General features: G+C 34.9%; 1 protein-coding gene across 6 annotated transcripts in view; it reads left to right on the top strand.

Annotated features, from left to right (window-relative positions):
- LARP4 (La ribonucleoprotein domain family member 4) overlaps positions 1 to 21,286 on the top strand; it is a 74,995-nt gene extending 53,709 nt beyond the window's left edge. For 4 of the 6 annotated variants that reach the window (XM_029953917.1, XM_029953916.1, XM_029953915.1 and 1 more), the window contains 8 exons: positions 3,380 to 3,592; positions 4,321 to 4,424; positions 8,639 to 8,851; positions 9,519 to 9,567; positions 12,912 to 13,073; positions 17,141 to 17,265; positions 17,380 to 17,548; positions 18,858 to 21,286. In XM_029953917.1, coding sequence (XP_029809777.1) covers positions 3,380 to 3,592; positions 4,321 to 4,424; positions 8,639 to 8,851; positions 9,519 to 9,567; positions 12,912 to 13,073; positions 17,141 to 17,265; positions 17,380 to 17,548; positions 18,858 to 19,196 — 1,374 coding nt within the window. In that variant the 3' untranslated portion in view covers positions 19,197 to 21,286. Of the gene's footprint in view, positions 1 to 3,379; positions 3,593 to 4,320; positions 4,425 to 8,638; positions 8,856 to 9,518; positions 9,568 to 12,911; positions 13,074 to 17,140; positions 17,266 to 17,379; positions 17,549 to 18,857 lie in introns of those variants that run through there. The other 2 variants (XM_029953918.1, XM_029953920.1) reach the window with 2 other exon arrangements.
- The last annotated feature ends 278 nt before the right edge of the window (positions 21,287 to 21,564 follow it).

Below are 21,564 nucleotides of genomic sequence, written 5' to 3'. Positions count from 1 at the left end.
CTTTCTTTCCTTTTTTTTTTTAAACTTAGTATGGGAAATTGCAAACATATAAAAGTGGAGAAAATAGTAAAATCAATCACTGAGATCCCATTAGCCAGTTGTAACAATTTGTAGAGCATGGCCATTCTTGCTTCATCCATTCCCACCTATTTCTCCATGCCCCCAATTATTTTGAAGCAAATTTGAAACTTAATTTTATCTGTAAATAAACTAGTATTAGTAGCTCTGAAAGATTGGGATTTTTAAAAAATTATAACTATGATATAACTCCCTATTCCTCTCTCCAGCTCCTGACAACCACTATTATACTTTGAGTCTGATTTTTGACTCCTCTAATTTATATAAATGGAATCATATAGTATTTGTTCCTTTGTGACTGGTTTATTTCACTCAGCAGTAGGTTTTCCAGGTTTATCATGTAGCATGTTGCAGAATTTCCTTCCTTTTTAATGCTGAATAATATTCTGCTGAATGTGTATACTGCGTTTTACTTATACATTAATATGTTGGTGGACACTTGGATTGGTTTTGCATTTTAGCTGTTGTGAATAATGCTGCTATGAACAGGATTATGCAAGTATCTCTTTGAGACCCTGCTTTCAGTTATTTTGGGTAATACCCACAAGTAGAATTGCTGAGTCAGCTGGTAATTGTGTTTTTAATTTTTGAGTTAACCTCCATACTGTTTTCCACAGCATCTACACCATTGCACAGTCCTAACAACAGTGCACAAGGGTTTCAGTTTCTCCATATCCTTTCCAGCACTTGTTCTTTTCTGTTTGTTTCTTTTTTTTTTTTAAACATCTTACTGAATGTGAGATGTTGTCTCATTGTAGTTTTGATTTGCATTTCCCTAATGATTAGTGGTGTTGAACATCTTTTCATGTGTTTATTGATCATTTATAGATTGTCTTTGGAGAAGTGTCTATTGAAGTCCTATGTCCATTTTTAAATTAGCAAGTTAGATTTTTTAATGTAGTTAAACATGTTTCTCTGTTCCTGTACTTCATGCAAATTGATAGCCAGATTTAGAGGCTTGATCAAAATTTGGCTTGATTTGGGCGCAGCAGAGAGAGAACAAAAAGCCTGTGTTTTTTGTGTCTGTGTCTCTTATGCTGGGTGCCGCTGATCACTGACTAAATCTATAAATTAAAAGCTGCAAAGAGGTGCTATTTTTAGGTTTTCTTTTTTCCATTAGTTGAAGCACTTCTATAAAGAGAAGCTCTCCGTTATGTTCATTACCGCGAGGTACAAGGAACACATGAGAAATGCTTGATCCTAGCTTTTGTTACCAGTTTTAGAAAATCATGTGTTGGTTCCCTAGGAACCTTCAAAAATGACCATTCAGATGTTTTTTTGTTGTTGAGTATTTAAACATACTTGGTGTGTTTGTTGTTCTTATTGATGAACTGTGGCCTCTTCGAGGTAACTTATGAATCCTTTTGTCATAGCCCATAGCCTAGCCCTTTTCAGTGGTTTGCTTGCTCTGTAATGTGATGTGATGTTCCAGTTTCTCATATATTTGATGTCAGAGGCCTAGGGTCAGTCAAGTCTCCAGAGTCCCCACTTTATTTTTATAGGGAGATAATATTTTTAGCCCACTGGCTAGGTACAAGAGTTCTTGTGGCTACTGGTGTGGTCATTGTTTAAAAGCTTTTCCTTTGGACAGACATATGAAATATCGGTTGTTATTTTTTTTTTTTAACAGAAATACGAATTTATACTGATGCTTTCAATTTAAATTTAGGATACCTGGTTTTTTACTTCTTTAGTCTTAAATCTGTGTCTTCTTTCTCCCCTATGAAAATCTCAGATCTCTGTGACTCCAGTATAATTACTGATTTTCTGTATCCCATAATCACACACAAAAGTGTCAGAATAACAATACCAATAGCAATATTGTGACAACAAATTAAGAATTTTTTTTTTGCTATACTTTGCCTTGTGGGTTATTCCTAAGGATTAACACTTGGTTTTATTATGGCTCAAAGTCACTTAGGATTTCTGTGTGTTACATTACTAATTGAATCCACATTTAAGTTAATTTTACTGGATGCTACTGAGTATTATTTATTTATTTATTTTTATAATTGATTTACTTTCAACGTGTGCATAGTTTAAAAGTAAAATATCTAGGGGCCCCTGGGTGGCTCAGTCAGCTAAGTGTTCGACTTCAGCTCAGGTCATGATCTCATGGTCTATGACTTCAAGCCCTGCATTGGGCTCTGTGCTAACAGCTCAAAACCTGGAACCTGCTTCAGATTCTGTGTCTCCCACTCTCTTTGTCTGCCCCTCCTCCACTCATGCTCTGTCTCTCTGTCTCTGAAAAATAAACATCCAAAAATTTTTTTTAATAAAAAAAATAAAATATCTAAACATGGTATATTAAGTACATATTCATACATATATATGTATGTATGCAACTATATCTTTATATTCCTACCTGACTTAGCTAAATAGCACCTTACTATCATACTCCTTTATCTTCCTTGCTTTACCTTTTTTAAACAATAATATATATTGTTATAATATATATATATATTATAATAATATATTCTTGAATTCACTCCATAATAGCATTTAGAGCAATTCATCAGTTCTTTTTACATCTGTATGATACTCATAGTTGTGTGGATGTACTATGGTATATTCAGCCATCAATGGACTGATTGTTCAGTTGTGTGTGTGTGTGTGTGTGTGTTGAGGACAGGTTTTTTTCTCCCTTCCTATTAAAGTCTGTGCCAGTGAACAGCCATGTATATCTTTTTTAAACTTCTTTTTGTTCAGTATATGTTTGGAAAAGATTCCTAGAACTAGGATGGGTGAGAATATGGAAAATGCATAGATGACTTTGGAAGATATTGCTAAATTTTCCTTTATAAGTGTTGTGCTATTTTACATATCCATCATCAGTGTATTAGAGTGCCTATTTTGCCACAATCTTGTCGACATAGTATGTTGTCAAAATTTTTGGATTTTTGCCAATCCTATAAGTGAGAAATGTTAATTACATTTGAATTGCATTTCTCTTACAAGTAAGGTTTAGCATCTCTTCATATATTTAGCAGCCATTTGCCTTCCTTTTTTCTGTCAACTCTTTATTTCTCTAACATTTTTTATTTGTTTAGAATTTGTATGTTAGGAATCTGTTGTTAGACCCTCATCTGTGACAAGTTGCAGTTAGTTTTACTGTTTTGACTTTTGTAGTTTTACCTTGTTCATTGTTGTATTTGCCATGCAAAAGTTTTTAAAGTAATATAAAGCTATCATTTCCTTTTGCTTTACAATAAGCAGAAATAGTTGTGTAAAATATGTTTAAAATGTAAATTAAGTATATTTGTGAGAATATATACTTCATTATAATATGTTCCTCTTCTAGGCAAGGATAAAAGCCATCAATACATTTTTTGCTAAGAATGGTTATCGATTAATGGACTCTAGTATGTACAGTCAGCCCATTCAAACTCAAGCCCAGTATGCCTCACCAGTTTTTATCCCGCCTGTATATAATCCTCATCAGCAGTACTCGGTCTATAGTATTGTGCCTCAGTCTTGGTCACCAAATCCTGCACCTTACTTTGAAACACCACTGGTAAGTGAGATCCTTACAAAATCATAAAATTTTTCATGTAAGCTGAAATTTGAAGAAATCAGCAGAGCAGTTTATGTTTTGTTTTGTGTTGCTATTGGTTACTTTTTGGCTTTTAAGTAGTGATAATGATATGTAATCTCCTATACCAAATATACACATGTGACTAAAGGTTAAGCTATTCCTATTTGCTAAGTGAATTAAAATAAGAGACTGGGTAAATCCTAAGTAGTTTAAAATGCTTTTAGTTTTGGTGAACTTTTTCAGAGAGAAATGTACTTTATTTAGTAACAACCTAATGATTCCTTTTTCTGTAAACCAAGTGATAACTTGGACTGTTGCAAAAAGTGAATAAGTAAAATGCTTACAAATATTTTTGCTTTATAAAAGAAATTGAAGGGGTGCCTGGCTTGGTCCATAGAGCATGCAGCTCTTGATCTCAAGGTTGTGACTTCAAGCCCCACGCTGGGTATAGAGATTACTTAAAAATGAAAAATCTTAATTAAAAAAAAAAAAAAAAGGCAGGGTGCCTGGGTGGTGGCACAGTGGAGCCTGCTTGGGATTCTCTCTTTCTCCCTCTGCCCCTCTCCCCTACTCATGCACACACACTCTATAAAAGAAAACAGAAAAAAGTATTGATGCTAAGTTAGTTCATCAGGAATTTCTTATAACAGTTATACCATATTTTGCCCTTTTCATTAATTGTTTTTAAACATTAAATTTTCTTTTAGGCTCCTTTTCCCAATGGTAGTTTTGTGAATGGCTTTAATGCACCAGGATCTTATAAAACAAATGCTGCTGCTGTGAATATAGCTCGACCATTCCAAAAAAATCGGTAAGATGAAAATTATAGTGGAATTTATTGTACACAATTCCCAGTAGTTCTTAAAGAATTACTGTGTTAATAGCATTGCTGTTTACATACTTTTTAACCAAAAGCTTAAACAGTTTGCTCTAGAATTAATAAATACACTTTGACCTCAGAGTTGATAATTTGTATAAAAAAGAGTTGGAACTGGGATTATACATGATGCTTACTCATTTTTTTAAATAATAAAGATAATGGAAAATTATGATAGCAAAATTTAGTGTCTAAATGACATTTAGTAGTTTAATATGTAACATTTGGAGAATGAGTTTTTTTGAGGATAGAAATATTAGCTAATTTCAGTATTGAATGCTGGGAAAATGAGTTACTTAAGAATTTACTTTTGAAATAATTTCCATGAGCTGTAGCAGACGCAACTAACATTTATTGAAGATTTAATGTCAAAGGCTTTGTCTTAAGGGCTTTACATACTTAAGCATAGTTTTTATAACCCAGTAAGATAATACAGTTTTTATGTCTATTTAAGATAAGGACATTGAAACAAAAGGATTAAGTATCAGGTCTATGAGGAAGTGGCTAGTAATTGACAGAGCCAAAATTTGAGTCCAGGCAGTTTGACTTCAAAACCTACACTTTAAAAAGAGTTCTAGGTAAATTATTGAGAACTCTGGAAATGATTTGCTATCATATAAAAGATTAATAAGTGTGTTTTGTTATTCTTTTTATATAAATATCAACTGGTAATCTCAGTAATTTGGTATATATTAATGATTTTTGACAGTATGAGTAACTAAAGAAAAATGGGCTTATATAGTAGCTTAGATTTGTTTAATAGTTTCATATTTATTGTTTCTTATTTGCTTATTTTGTGAGCCTCCTGGGTTTTGGGTTTGGGGGGGTTTAATTATTTCTTTTCAGTGATTTTTCTCTTGCTAGATCTCATTCTCCCAGTTGATTCTTTTTGGCAAGGAGACCACATAGGGTATGTTCTTCTAAGATGACTTCTAGGAACTTAATTCTTTTTTGTAAGGTTTTCCTGAAAATGCTTCACTGGAGAAGAAGTTTTGCAGTAGTAAATACTCTTCTTAGTGGTTTCTGGGAGTATTCATAATGTACCATCCTCTAATAATCACTGTTTTTGTACTCAGTGACACAGTTGGTTAAAGCATTTGAAAATCATTTGTAAACAGTAGGAAAATTTTACTACATATACCTATTCTTACTGCTTTATGAAGTTTCAAATGAGATCTTTTTCTGTTACAAGGATGAAAGAGTCTTTATAATTCAAAGGATTATTGGGCTCTTGTAGATGATTTTTGGTTTGGTAATAAAGTAACCTGTGCAAAATTCAAGTATTGCTAGAACATATGAGTAGAAAAGTACAGGGAGCCTCACATATTGTTAAGATATAGTTTTAACTCATTTAAAGATGAAGAAAGTAAAAGCTCTTGAAGAAGACAAAAACCTTGCTAGGGTTACATGGCTGGTTATTATCAGCAGACCTGAGATGAGAATATTTTTTTTCCTCTACTATAGCTGGTAAAGTTTTTCTTAAAAATAACTTCAGTAGAACAAGTAACAGCTTTTAACTTCAGTGGTTAGAAATATAGATTTCTCTTGATTAGAAATGGCAGCTTTGTAGAAATATGTTATCTATTGATTTCATTTTTTTTTTTTTAAGGAGTAAATTTAAACTGAAGTAGAATAGACATCTTTCTTATAAGGTAGACTAAAAACAATAGTATTCAGTATTAGCTAAAAGTACTTGTGGTTTGCAGATTTTTAACTAAAAAATGTATTAAATGGGTTCATGATGTTCCTATTGTCATTTGTTTTTGTTTGCTGTGTTTCTTGGTAAAAATGGTGAAATTACGATAAGAAAGCCAAGAATGACAATCTAGTCATCCTTGCTTATAAGGAGGTGTGCCTATGCTTTTAAAGGTACAAGGCAGGTTTTGCTTGTTTTCAAGACCATTCATGTATAATCCCTTTTCATACATTTGACCAGTACAGGTTATTTTTAGTTGCAAAATTTATACAAATGCAAATATTAAAGATGAAACTAAAGGAGCTTTTTGACCGACTTAAGACACCTTGTTTGTTTGTTGGTTGGTTGGTTTAAAGTCATCAAGTCAAGGAGAAAGTAACTTTTAGAAAGCTCTTTTGCAGTTTATTATATGAACCTTGTAACAGCCCAGTGATGATCACTAGACCTACTTGGAGAGACTAGGACTAACTTTCAGAAGTCTGGGCATTTTTCTACCTTTCATTCTTTGTCTTTCTGTCACATCACTTCTTCCTTTCCATCTTTTATCACTTACTTCATCTATCTTTCTTTTTATCTTTTGCCTAGACTGAGATTGTGAGTCCTTCTCAGTGAAGGGTAAGATTATGAGATCTGAGGGCTGTGTAAACCTAATAATTTATTTGTTAGTTATACTGAAATACAATGAGAAAATTTAGGTGAATGATAGTTTCTGAACAGATACATAAACAGTATATGTACCTCCATGAGGTCATTTTCAGATATGATGGATAATATAAATATTTTGAAAATTACTTTGTTGACATTTTCATTGCTGATAAAAATCTATTTTGAGGAGTGCCTGGCTGACTCGGTAAGAGCATGTGACTCTGGATCTCAGGGTTATAAATTTGAGCCCATGCTGGGTATAGAGATTACTTTAAAAATTAATAAAATGTAAAAAAAAAATCTATGTTGTGACATAAAGTAATTATCTTAAGAAGTAACATTTTACATGAAACAGCCCAGCTTTGTAGCCTGATTTTTATATTTAAGTTTTGATAGTAGTAATCTAATTTTTTATTTTCTGTAAAGAGTAAAGTAGGATAGCTGGAGATATTGTTGGAATGAATGCTTAATTGTTGGGTTTATAATTATTTTGAGGTATTAAATCCTTATTCAGAGAACCTGGAATTGACAGCGTGTTATTAATATAAATTTATAACTGTGAAAATAGACTAAAAATGAAATACATAAACTACAGGTAACGGGTCAAATAGAAATCTCCTACTTCTTATAAAATCTGTTGAGCCAAGATCCTCAGTTGCCTGGGGTTACTCTAGGTGTTTTCACTCTTGATTAAACTGTAGCCTCTCCTTTACCCTACCACTAGCTTTATCTGCTTATAAATTGTTATGAGTTGGATGCTTATACTCATCATCAAAGATAAAAGCTACTTTTGTTCACAGTTACTGAGATTTTTTTGTTTGTTTTTACCAAATCCCCTAATTCATGAAATCATGCCAGGCTATTAGTTGCATTATATTTTTGTAGTTCCTCTCCCCCCCCCCCCCATACAAACACACATGGATCTTTTAGCAACTAATTTATTAAAAAGCTAGAATTTGGGGCACCTGGTGGCTCAGTCTGTTAAGCATCTCTCTTCGGCTCAGGTCATGATCTCACGGTTCGTGGGTTCAAGCCCTGTGTCAGGCTCTGTGCTGACAGCTCAGAACCTGGAGCCTGCTTCAGATTCTGTGTCTCCCTTTCTTTCTCTCTCTCTCTGCACCTTCCCTGATCACACTGTCTCTGTCCCTCAAAAATTAATAAAATGTTAAAAAAAATATTTAAAAAGGCTATAATTTTAATATATTGCACTTTTTCTTTTGTTTTCATTGACATCCCCCCTAAAGTGTCTTTTTATACTCTTTATCCCTAATTTTTCCAAAATTTAAGTGCTAGAGATTATTGGATATATATTTATATAATATATGAATATCTATACTTTACATATAAAAAGAGTAAGATTAGGGTTTATTTTTACTTTTGTCCCTCTCCCCACCCCAGAACCTTTTTTACTCCCACTTGGGGTTATGTTGCCTCTTTGAGAATGTATGGCATAGCCTTATCAATGAGATTAAAGCCTGGCTGATTTATGTGTCAAGACTGCAGCTGGTGTTAAATTAGCTAAAATCCTAGTTGTGCTTAGGTAGAAGTAGCTATATTTTGAAGAACTTTGGATCTTACCCAAATATCTCCAAACAACTTCTTTTTAATGTAAAAATTCTTTGCCTTTTAAAAATAATACATCGGGGACATAAAACAGTTTATTTACATTTTTATAATGCAATACTTTTATGTTTAATTTATGGAAAATCAGTTTTTAACTTGGCCTATCAAGTTTTTACCATTAAGAGGAAAGATTTTTCTGTCTGTCTTGATTTAGCCTCTCATGTATGTCTTATATTTCTTATAGTGTGAAGCCTCATTTTAGGTCATCGAGTGGTTCAGAGCCCTCAACAGAGGGCTCTGTATCCTTGGGGGATGGACCATTAAACAGATCTGGTTCAAGGAACTTTCCAACTGAACGGCATAACCCTACAGTAACAGGGCATCAGGAGCAAAGCTATCTTCCAAAAGAAACTCCCACTTTACAGATGGAACAAAATGGGGACTATGGTAGGGGCAGGTAAGGAAATATGGTAATAAATATGGACACGGTGTATGAAAATTCTTTGCTCGTAACATGCATATCTGAAGAACAGGGTCTAGTGATTTTTTTTTTTTTTGTTTTAACTAAACTGTTGGTGTATGGTTATGTTAAATGAATACAGTGTTCACATAATATGGGTTAATGGTTTTTCATAAATATTATAAAATTTATAGTGCCCATATAGGATATACCTCTGAGTCAGAGGTTTATAAAATTATTCTGAAGTTCTTTATGGTTCACTGATGAAAGAATAGCTTGGAAAGATACGATCCTATCTGCATTCTAGTTTTAATTTCTTGCAAGTTCTAAACTATGGGATTGGGGTTATACATTATTGCCCAGTCTGCCTGAATCAAACAAAAAAAAAAACGAACCATGATATGCTTCTTGTGTGGAATGAGCACACCCTAATAAGAATGGGCCCATTTTACTTAGTCGTGTTGGTGGTAGTAGATGAAGTTTTTGGTAGATTAGTTTAGGATCCATTCAGAAGAGTATATATTCATCTCTTAATAATAGTGGAGATACAGAAAGTAGTTACTTAAACCAAATGTTCACCCATCTTTGGTAGAATGTATAAATTTGAAAAAACATATGAGTTGCCCCTCCCATCATCCCCACCTTTTTTTGTCGTTGCTAAAAGGAGAACTCTTTTCAGAGGTCGAAGACGACGAGAAGATGACAGAGTCCCAGTAAGTAAATTTTTTTTCCCTTTAATCTGTTCGTTTATTTTTTCTTTTCTGGTTTAGTATGGCATTGGCTTCTGGTCTGTCTTTCCTTTCCAGGGTTTTGTTTTACTGATTATCATATTAGGCAAAGGTAAACCAAACCTATGCTTTGACCCTTAAATAACCTACCGCCAACGCCCTGCCGTTAAAGCACATGTGTAGTTAGCAATTTAATCTATGTTGTTCATGTTTTTTAAAAACTGCTGAATGCCTAATATATTCACATGGTTTAAAATTAAAAAATGAAGGGGCTCAGTTGGTTGGACATCCGACTTCAGCTTCAGGTCGTGGTCTCACAATTTGTGGGTTCAAGCCCCGTGTCGGGCTCTGTGCTTACAGACAGCTCAGAGCCTGGAGCCTGCTTGAGATTCTGTATCTCAGTCTCTCTCTGCCTCTCCCCTGCTCATGCTCTGTCTCTCAAAACTAAATAAATGTTCAAAAAAAATTTTTTAATAAAAAATGAAAATAATCAATGAAAATTTTATTATTTTATTAATGGACATTTAAGTAGTTTACAGCCATCATATCTTATGTGTGCAATAACATCTGAAGGAGAATCCCTTTCTAGGGATTTCTGGGTCACAATTCAGTGAGTTACTGCCAACTTCTAGTTTCTGTGGGGGTTGTGTCAATTTTTACTGACAAGAATTGAACCAAGTTTTATTTTTTGATAGCCCTAGAAATATATGATTTTTTGCCAACTTTTTTTTTGATAAAGTATATCTTCCACTTTTAAAGCTCTCTAGATGGTGTTGGAAACTTAACCTGTTGTTACTTGGTGGCTATTTTCTACCTTCAGCTTATTATTTTATCTGCTAATCTTGCAAAAGTGCTTGTAGATCTGAAATGTTTTTGTAGTTCTAGACATGTTGTTTTGTATTTTGAGAGAGGGAGCCTGAGCAGGGGAGGGGCAGAGGGAGTGGGGGGAAGAGCAGGCTCCATGCCCACCACAGAGCCCAGCACAGAGCTCAATCCCACTTCCATGAGATCATGACCTGAGTTGAAACCAAGAGTCGGACACCTAACCAATTGAGCCATCAGGCACCCCTAGACATGTTTTTTATTTTTTATGATATATTCATGGGAAGTGTTTGCCATCTTTTAACTGGGAGCAAAAAGCAAAAGGAGTTGAGGAATCAGAATGACGTCGGAATACACAGAGGTCTCGAAAATCCTGCCTAGAATTTACAGATAAATCATAAATTTGTAGTATGGTGCTTATTTTATTATCTGCCACATATATATATAGTTTATAGGCTATATATAATATATGTACAAGCATATTATATATATATGTATTGATGTAGTGAAAAGATACGCATTTTCTTTTTTAAATGTTGGGTTTTTTTGAGAGAGAGAGAGAGAGAGAGAGAGAGCAAGCACATGAATTGGGGAGGAGCATGGGGGGGCCGCACACAGAATCTGAAGTAAGCTCTAGTCTCTGAGCTGTTAGCACAGAGCCTGATGTGGAGCTCAAAGTCGTGAACCATGAGATCATGACCTGAGCCGAAGTCAAGACACTTAATTGAGCCACCCAGGCACCCCAAGATAAGCATTTTCAAAGAGGAAAAGGTATTGCATTGTAACACAGAATAGCCCTTAGGACAAACTGTACACCTTTTAAAATAGTATTGTTTTTTCTTATAGCTTTCTATACACCATGAACAGCCATGGATGGCAACATCTCTTAGGGTACCATTGCCACAGTCCACATGAATCCTCAAATGACCCTAAACAATGGAGGAGAGGAGAGATTAGTTTCGAAGTCCATTTAATATGTTGAAAATACCTCAAATTCAGTTTGAGGACTGAATTTTGGGGTGAAGAAAAAAGAGACGAGCATGTTTTCCAGTAAGAAAGGCAGAGTGGAGGTGCCTTTGGTGCAGGAAGGAGATTTTAGCTAGAGATAAAATTTAGGATTTGTAAGCTTACACAAAGTAATTGAGATTATAAGAGTAGATGAAATCATTCAGGGGACTCTGTAGAGTGAGTGATTTAAGTAGAGGAGTGGTTAGTAGAACTTTGGAAATATAGAAGCTTTGGTCTGAGGAATGAGATTATTTATTATCCTGTTTGAAGTATCCAAAATCTGAGTAGAGATGGCTGGTAGACAAATGGATGTTTAGGTTTCAGGTAAAGGTCTAGGCTGAAAATACTAAGAGTATACATAGAATTCAACAAGTTTTTGGTAAGTTTTCTGTGATGTGTAGCCAGAAAGTCACCAAAAGTGAAAAAGATTATTGTAAGGATCACTGAGTTCTACTCCTTAAACCAATATTGCACTGTATGTTAACTAACTAAAATACAAATAAAAATTTGAAAAAAAAAATTTTTAAAGGTTGTTTGCATATAGGTAGTAGTTGAAGCCATGAATAGTGCCTGTCCTACAAGGAGAATATGGAAGTGAAAAGAGTAGTAACCACATAAAAACTAAGACTGTCAAAAGGCGTGGGGAGAGAGAGACAAACACGTGATTTTGAGATCTGAGAATTGGGGCGGGGGGCGGGGGAAGGTATCACAGAAACTAAGGGAGAGGAATGAATGAGCTCCCAAAGGAAAGAATGTTTACTATGCCAGGTGCTATATGACATCAGGGAAAAAGAGAATATGTTGGCTTTTGCATTGTGGAAGACATTGATGAATTGTCAAAGCAGTCTTAGTGGTGACAAGTACAGAGATAAGGAAGTAGAAAGTAGAGGAAGTACAAGTGACAGGCTTGTCAGGATGTATAGGATGGTAGGTAGAAAGGCAGATCAGGAGATTTTCAAGAAAGGATATTGTTCTTTCTTGAGACTATAGGTAATAGGTTTTTGTTTTTAAGGAATTATCGCAAATTTAGAAAGGAAATAGTGGAGATTGGTTAGAAGGCTTATGGAGTGTGGGGTGCCTGGGTAGCTAAGTTGGTTAAGCATCCTAGTTGGTTTTGGCTCAGATCATGATCTCACAGTTGTGAGAGCGAGCCTTACATTGGGTTCTGCACTGCTTGGGATTCTCTCTCTGCCTTTCCCCCATGCGTGCACACACTTCCTCTCAAAATATATAACCTTTAAAAAAAAAAAAAGGAAGAAGAAGGCTTACAGAGCATGGCAAAGTTTGCAAGAGAAACAAAAGAGGGAGTTGTCTAAAGGTAAGTAGGATTGATAAAGAAAAATGAGAGCTCAACTGAGATGAGAGCCAAGAATTTACAGGAGAACGAACAATTCTATGCATTAGAGTAGAATTTGTTTCCTTGCAGCTTTTAGCTTCCATGGTACGGGATTAGAGAATGAGATTGTTATGTGACCTATTTTATGATTTGTGTCTTTTAGAGACCCCAGTCTTCATCAGCTGAAGCAAAGGCTCCAACACCAAAGTTTGACTTACTAGCCTCAAATTTTCCTCCTTTACCTGGAAGTTCATCAAGAACTCCAGGAGAACTTGTTTTGGAGAGTAGGATGTCTGATGTTGTTAAAGGTGTCTACAAAGAAAAGGTAAACATTGAAGCATCTGTCTTTTACCTTATGGGACCATAATAAGCCTTTGTTTCCAGAATTGTTATTTAAAGTTTTATCTGCACCTAATAAGTATTTCTGCCAGGTTTTATTCATGGGATTTTCAGCATACTTTGAGCGTTACAAAAAGATTTATGATAAAGCTGCATAGGCTAATATGTTTCTTCATTGTTGCATGTCTTTGTAATAGTTCAGCTTGGTAGAACTAATTGATGCAAGCTGGTGGAAAATGTATGTGCTAAAGTGCCTATAATTAGCCAGTGATGTAAATGAATTCTAAGTTAGTTTGCTTAAACTCAGGCTTTCAAATAATGGAGTTGGTGTCAAAAAATTGGGATACCCCATTCTAAAATATTTTTGAGTATGGACCTTTTCCTATGTAAATTCTTACACTCCCATTGTTTTGTTTCGCATTTTCTGCCCCTTCTTAATTCAGTTTTTATTTTTATCTGCTAGTGCACGTACATTGTATATCTAGGCTTAGTAGTTCCCTGCAACCATTTTAACTCTAGCTCGCTCTTCTGTTGTTTTCCCCTGTATTTCTAATTAACATGATTATACTGATACTTCTCTTTTTAAGTAATCTCTACACCCAGTATGGGCTAGAACTCACGATCCCGAGATCAAGAGTCACATGCTTTACCAACAACCATCCAGGCACTCCAATATACTGCTGTTTATGGACTTTCCAATTTTCAATGTCTGTTAACTTCCCATTCTAGATGCTGAGGCTTTAGCTCTCTTAAGTCAACATGCTTTCCTCATCTTCTCTGTATATTGTACAGCATCATATCTAGGATACCATCCACTGTAAGATGCCCCATTAGTTTAATGTAAGAAAGAAAAAAACATTGCCAGTTAGATTAGGATATGCCATCATTTGTAAGTCACATCTCAATATTACATATTTTCTTCATAACTAAACCTCAGTTCAGAAAACTATTGTTTCTCCTTTCTTGTACTCTCAGTGTCTTGCTGCAGAATGTATAATCCTGTAGCTAAAACTTTACTATCGTCTTGAGAATTTTCCTTATTCTCTTTTGATGGATCCTCTCTTTTTCTTAATCTTGTTTTACTTTCCTGTATTATGGCTGGTCACATCTTCCTGAGCTTCCTGAATAAGTGGGGTTTAGTATGTTTCTTGAGATCTTGCATTCTGAAAATGTTTTTTTGTTCTCGTATTTGATCAGTAGTTTTATTTCTGTAGAGTTTTATATAGAAATCATTTTCCCATGGAATTTTGAAGGTATTTTTTGTCTTGCCTTGTTTAAAAAAATGAAATATTGTAGTTTTATCAGTCTAAGGATAGAGATTTTAAAATTTTTTCCGCCTTTGAAAGTCAGGCTGTCCTATAATTAAAAGTTATAGTAGTTTAAGTGGCATTGTTTTTTTCTTAGTAATACATAAAATAATACTGCATTTTACAGCTGATGGCTTCTCAGATTTGTTGAGGTGTGATTCACACACACATACATTTTTAAAGAATAATAATAAAGTGTGCCTCCCCTGTAATCCCAGTGAGCCTTGGTTTGTCAACCCCTGATACAGAGTATATTGTTCATTTTGAACAGTTTTTGAACACAACATAAATGGGATTGAATGTATTCTTCTGTTATGTAAAATTTATCACTGCTGATATAGATGACTGGTTCATTTTGCACTCTTGTATTATGTTGTAAAAATATCATTATTCTGCTATTGATGAACACGAGCTGTGTTTTGTCTGTTTGACACTATAAGCAATTATGCTCTGAATGTTCAAACCGTACATAATCCTATTTTAAGGGTATTATGTAGTGGAATATACCTTGCTTAGGAAATGATCTGGCTTCCAGAGATTCTTTTCAGAAATCTATTCATTCTGATTCCTGATAACTCATATGACCTCTTTTTCCCCGTCTAGAGGCCTTTTAGGATCTTTTTTTTAACCATGCATGATATTCTATGAAATTTTATGAAGGTATATCTTGCAGTGACTCTTTTTTTAATGTTTATTTATATTTGAGAGAGACAGAGAGTGAGTGGGGGAAGAGCAGAGAGAGAGAGAGAGAGAGAGAGAGAGAGATGGAGATATGGAATCTGATGCAGGCTCCAGACTCCAGGCTGTCAGCACAGAGCTTGACATGGAGCTAGAACCCACAAATCGTGAGATCATGACCTGAGCCGAAGTTGGATGTTTAGCCAACTAAGCCACCCAATCTTTTTTTTTTTTTTTTTTTTTTTTTTTGAGGGAGAGAGCATGCATGGACATGGAGCGGCAGAGAGAGAGAGAGAGAGGGGTAGAGAATCCCAGCCAGGCTCCATGTTGTCAGTGCAAAGCCCAACATGGGGCTCAAGCTTACGAACCATGAGATCATGACCTGAGCCATTAAATAAGAATCAAAATGCTCAACTGACTGAGCCACCCAGGCACCCTACTTTGGTTTTTTTCTTCATTCATTGCTCTAGATACTTGGGAGACCCTTTCAATCTGGAAACTTGTCTTTAAATTCTAGAAAATTATCCTGTATTATGTCTTTTTATTTCATGTTGTTTTTGAGAGAGGGGTACAAAGGATCTGAAGCAGGCTGTGTGCTGATAGCAACAAGCCCAGTGTGGGGTTCAAACCCATGAACCACGAGGTCATGACCTGAGCTAAAGTTGGACACTCAACTAAGCCCCCCAGGCACACCCTGTGTTATGTCTTTGATAAATTTTTTTCACCTCTCTTTTTTTCTCTTTCTTTAACTCTTAATTTGATATTGTACCTTGTAGGCTGAATCTCCAATTTTTGTTGTTTTGGCTTTCTTAATATTTAAATTTGTACTTGTCTATATTTTCTACGAAGTTTTTCTCAATGTTACCTGTTACCTTTAAACCTCCTGAAATTTGCATTTCATCAGTCAATTTTAATTTCTAGTGCTTGCTGTTTTTCTCTTTTTTTAATTGTGGTAAAATATACATAATATATTTACTATATATTAAAAAAAATTTTTTAATGTTTATTTTTGAGAGAGAGAAACAGAGAATGAGCGAGGGAGGGAAGAGAGAGAAATGGAGACACAGAATCAGAAGAGGCTCCAGGCTCTGAGCTGTCAGCATAGAGCTCGACATGGGGCTCGAACCCACGAACTGTGAAATCATGACCAGAGCCAAAGTCAGACGCTTAACTGACTGAGCCACCCGGCCGCCCCTAAAATTTACTATCTTAAGCGTTGTTTAGTGTTTACTGTTCAGTTATGTTAAGTACATTTGCATTGTTATGCATCTAATCTCCAGGACTCTTCATCTTTTAAATATAAAATGCTGTAAGGGATGCCTGGCTGGGTCAGTTGGTAATGAGTGCGACTCTTGGTGTCTTGGTGGTGAGTTAAAGCCCCATGTTGGGTGTAGAGATTACTTAAAAATAAAAACACTTAAAAGAAATAAATAATAAAATGCTATACCCCTTACATAGCAATTCCCATTACCCACTTCTGTCCCCTTTCCTCTGCCCCTGGCAACCACCATTCTACTTTGTATGAATGTGAGTACTCTAGGTATCTCATATAAGTAGAATTATATATTTGTCTTTTGTGACTGACTTTTTTCACATAGCATAATGTCCTCAAGGTCCATCCATTGTGGTAGTGTGTACCAGTACTTCATTCCTTTCATTGCACTGTAATGTTTGAGCCCATACCTAATAATGCTCCTATGAACATTTGTGTGCTAGGTTTTTGTGTAGACATGTATTTTCTCTTACATATATTCTGCTAGATCATATAGTAACTCTGTGTTTAGTTTTTTGAGGAACTGCCAGACTATTTTCCAAAATGACTACACCATTGTACATTGTCACCCTCAGTGTACAAGAGTTCTAATTATCTCCATATCATCACTAACATTTGTTATTGTCTGTCTTAATTGATTATAGCCATCCTAGTGAGTGTGAAGTGGTTTTGATTTGCATTTCCCTAATGAGTGATGATGGCTGAGGATCTTTATATGTGCTTTTGGGCCATTTGTATATCTTCTTTGGAGAAGTGTCTATATAAGTCAGTTCTGAAATATGGTTTTACTTTAAGGATAATGAAGAGTTGAGAGTTAGTTGTCCAGTGTCTGCAGAGGATGAACAGACAGCCTGCACCTCTGCCCAGCAACTCAGTATGAGTGCCAGTCCTCCATGTACCGCTGAGCATCCTGCACTAAGGTACAGTTTCAGTATAGGAGATCTTCCACATTGAGATTACTTTTTCTTCTGATCATTTGCTTAGCTGTTTCTTGGTACTATATTAAGTCTAATATCAAGCATTCTTTTCCTTAGCACAACTCAGCAAGTAAAGGATCCAGTAGAGGATTCCACTGTTCAGAAGGATGTTCTCAACCAGACAACTATACCAGTTTCTTCCCCAAGTACTGCAAAGCCATCAAGGACAAATAATGCTTCACCATGTAATAGTAACATAAATGCAGCTGTAGCTGTGCCCCTACAGGTAACTTGATGAATTTAGTATGTGAGGAGAAAAAAAGATAGGTTAAATATGAATATCCCACCCACCCACCCCACCCCCGCATAAGTTTTTGCTAGAGCAGAGTTATTTGGAAATAGCCCAAATTGAGACTTCCTGACTCAAATGAAGCTAAAGGAATCTAAAGTTACTGTGAAGAAATGGGAAATTTTAGCCATGTTGAGATAGTGAAGAAGTTACCATTCCAGGTTTTTTTAATGGCTCTTTTCTGATCACCTTATAGTTACATGAAGCTTCATGAAAGTATTATTTTTGGGCTAGTGTCAAGAGGCTTTGAGCCTCTTGAGATTCTTTTCTTATAATTCTTTTGTTATAATGCTTATTAACAAGTCTTATGAGGGCCACTCCCATTTTTATTCAATTTCCAGAAATCATATTTATAATTAGGGAAGTACAGAAAAGCAAAGGGAAAAACACAAAAAATTTATGTGTAATCTTTTCCTTCATTGATATAACTTTTTCTAGTTTACAAACATTTTTATTTTGTTATTTAATAATAATAGAATGGCAGCTACCAATTATTGAATGCTTGCTATATGCCAAGATCAGTGCTAAAGACTTTTTTACATGCTTTATCCCATTCTCATAACACCCCTGTTGTCCATTTTTTTCCGGATAAGCTAATTAAGACTTAGTCTTCTGTTAACATATTATTGGTTTCCAGCTGCTCTGTTAAGATTCATGTGGAATCATCTTAGGGTTCTTTGTAGCCAGGGAGGAGAGAATAGAATTATTTCATTTCATCATATGAATGTATATTACTAACTTAATCTGTCTTTCCATATTAGACATTTGGATTGTTTCCAGTTTTTTTCATCACTGTAAACAGTGCTGACATGAATATCCTTCAGATAAATTCCTCAAGTGAAATTGTTATATATAAATTTGCCAACACATTTTATTATTCTCAACAAAAGTTTTTGTTTTCCCAATACACTTTAATAGCAATTTGTGTGAGAGTGTGCCTATTGCTCTTCCCTGTTAAATAACTGAGGCACCTTGGTGGCTGAGTCGGTTAAGCATCCAGCTCAGGTCACGATCTCATGGTTCATGAGTTTGAGCACCACATTGGGTGCTGCATTGACAGTACAGAGCCTGCTTGGGATTCTCTGTCTGTCTCCGCCTTTTTCTGCCCTTCTCCTGCATGCACTCTCTCATTACTAAATACATTTAAAAAAAAAAAGACAACTTACTGATTTTCTTGTGGGTCACACTATCCTTTTTGTATCTTATTGTTTAGAGAATGTATAAAGTTTGTTTCTTTTCTTCAAAGGAACCCCGAAAACTAAGTTATGCTGAAGTGTGCCAGAAGCCCCCTAAAGAGCCATCTCCAGTTCTTGTGCAGCCACTACGAGAACTTCGCTCCAATGTAGTGTCTCCCACCAAAAATGAAGAGAATGGAGCTCCTGAGAAGTCCATCGAGAAATCACATGAGAAGCCAGAAGCAAGGGCTAGTAAGGAATATTCTGGTTTCCGAGGCAATACCATTCCCAGGGGAGCAGCTGGAAAAATCAGGGAACAGAGACGCCAGTTTGGCCATAGGGCTATACCTCAGGGAGTGACTCGACGTAATGGCAAAGAGCAATATGTGCCACCCAGATCACCAAAGTAAAACAAACAAAAAAACTATTCAGAAACTTCTCTCTCTTCCCATTAAAACTTGAGCCGTGGCTGTATTGAACTGTTCTGGAGGGGAAGGGGGGTAGCCAGGAAAGAAGCAGGAGAAAAGTCTATGTCCTTAAATCATTATGGATTTTGGAGTTGTGAGCAGTAGAATCCCAAAATTCATCTCTAAAGTGATTTTAAAATGCTGGAGGATTCCAATCAGTATAAATATATATATATATATGTATACATATATAAAAATATAATTTTTCTATTTTTGTTTTTGATTTTAATTTGCAGAGATCTTCTGCCTAGAATCAATTTTGAGGGTTCAGATTTAGCTTGGGGAAAAAAACATATTACACATCCTTCAGTACAGGAGATGAGGGAGTGAGAGAAAATATTTTTTGAAGAAGCATTTCTGTAAAATTAGAAATTACTTTTTTTAATCTATTTAAAGTTTGGCTTGGAGAATGCCATCTCTGCCTATATGGCCTTGTGTTGCAAAGCAGATCAGTGGCTGGAGTGCCTGTTGTGGTGTGAGTGTGTGCAAGAGTGACTGAAGCCAAATCTGTTGTCATGTTAGTAAATGATTTGAAAACTGAATGTAATACTTGAGTAGATTTTTTTTCCATTTTGAAATTCAGTCTGTCTTTTTGACCTTAATAGTTCATTCAACAAGCTGTTAAACTCTGATTATACTTAGAGATATGACTATCAATCAGTTTGATACTCAAGGAGAGAACAGGGGTTATTCAGAAAATCAAAAATTTTTCTTAGATCTGAGTGGATCGGTCAAATGGACTTCAGAGGTTTTAACTGCTTTGTGATTTCTTGCCCCCACCACCCCTAAAACAGGAAACAGGTTTTTGTGGTACTTCATGTTATTCTCTGTTCTTTGACTACCCAACCCCAAAAGCAAAATAACCACCATCCTACACAATTGTATGTTTCTAACTGCCTTGACCAGTCTAGTCAAATCATATATGTGTTCTAAATTTTCCAAATGGAACGTTGAAGTAATTTCTGTTCCCATGTTTAGAACTTTAGATCCCAGAATGGTAGGTCAGACTGACCTTGCAGTAATTTATTTGTGTGTTAAAGATGAAACATTATAACTGATTTTTAAAGTATTAAATAGTGTAGAAGTAAAGAAAAGTTTTTTAAGTGTAATTCGGGGACAATTTTCTGTTTACAGTATCATCTTCCTTCCCTTTCTCAAAAAAAAAAAAAATACAGTTTGCAATTCACAGAAACAGAACCAGCAAGTCTTGAGATTTTTTGAGTTAAGGTGAGAAAGATAGTTGAAGAAAATTAATACATACTTTCTCAGTGAATAAAGTTGTAGCTGTCATATTAAGTAGGCAAGTTTACATGCTGGTGTTAGAAAATGGATAAAATATTAAAAACCATGTTGCATTAATCTGTTTTAAGTCATACCATTTTCAGAGTTCTCTGTAAGGTGGGGTTTTGTTTTCTTTTTAGGGATAGTTTGTAATAGTAATAACTGTCCCTTATGTTAGTGAATTACATATGTACAAATTGAAACTGTAAATTGTGAACACTGGAAAGCACCATTGTGACATAGAGTAAACATCTTAGTAATATATTAAAATGAATGTAAATGGAGGTTAAAATTACATTACTGTGAAACTCATCTTCCAACTCTAAGTTAAGCTTTGGAGATTTGTATTAGTAGGTAACTAAACACTGCACATTTCTGTACAAGCCAGGATTATCATTTCTTTGTAACTTATTATACAGCTTGGCAGTTGCTTTTGATTTGGTGAATTGATAACTTGGTATGTATTTAAGCAGTTTAAAACTATTCATTTCTATACACACTATTTTTTAAAATCATCTACTAGAATGAAACATACAATAAAACTACCTGTACTGAAATTTGGGGGAAGTTTAGGTCCTTTTTAAAAAAAAAAAAAAAAAAAAGTATTAATAATCACTGACTACATCTATGATAAAAGTGCTTATTTTGGTTTATTTAGATAATGCTGCAGTTGGTGGAAATGATAAACATTTAAAGTGTTAACACTCTGTGAATGCCTTGGATTTAAGAGAATAAACATTTTATAAAAATCACTTGGTAAGGATTATAAATTTAATTATTGCACTTAAAATGAAACATTACGTTTTTTTACATGTGTCATAGAAATATGCTGTTCTAACTGAAACAAAAGAAGAATTTTCTTTTTGGAGAAAGTAACTGTGTTCTTGCTTTTTTTCCCAAAATGCTATTGAAAGTAGAAATTTAAAGACATAATTGTTTTTAAATTTCTTATAAAATGTAGTGTTTTTAATTTAATTTGCCTCATTACCGCTGTTCCCAGTTTAGTGGGATGTATGGGGAAGAGTAAGAG

This window comes from Suricata suricatta, chromosome 10 (genome assembly GCF_006229205.1).
Source record: "Suricata suricatta isolate VVHF042 chromosome 10, meerkat_22Aug2017_6uvM2_HiC, whole genome shotgun sequence".
Classification (NCBI taxonomy): Eukaryota; Metazoa; Chordata; class Mammalia; order Carnivora; family Herpestidae; genus Suricata; species Suricata suricatta.
This window is presented reverse-complemented; position numbering and strand designations above follow the sequence as displayed.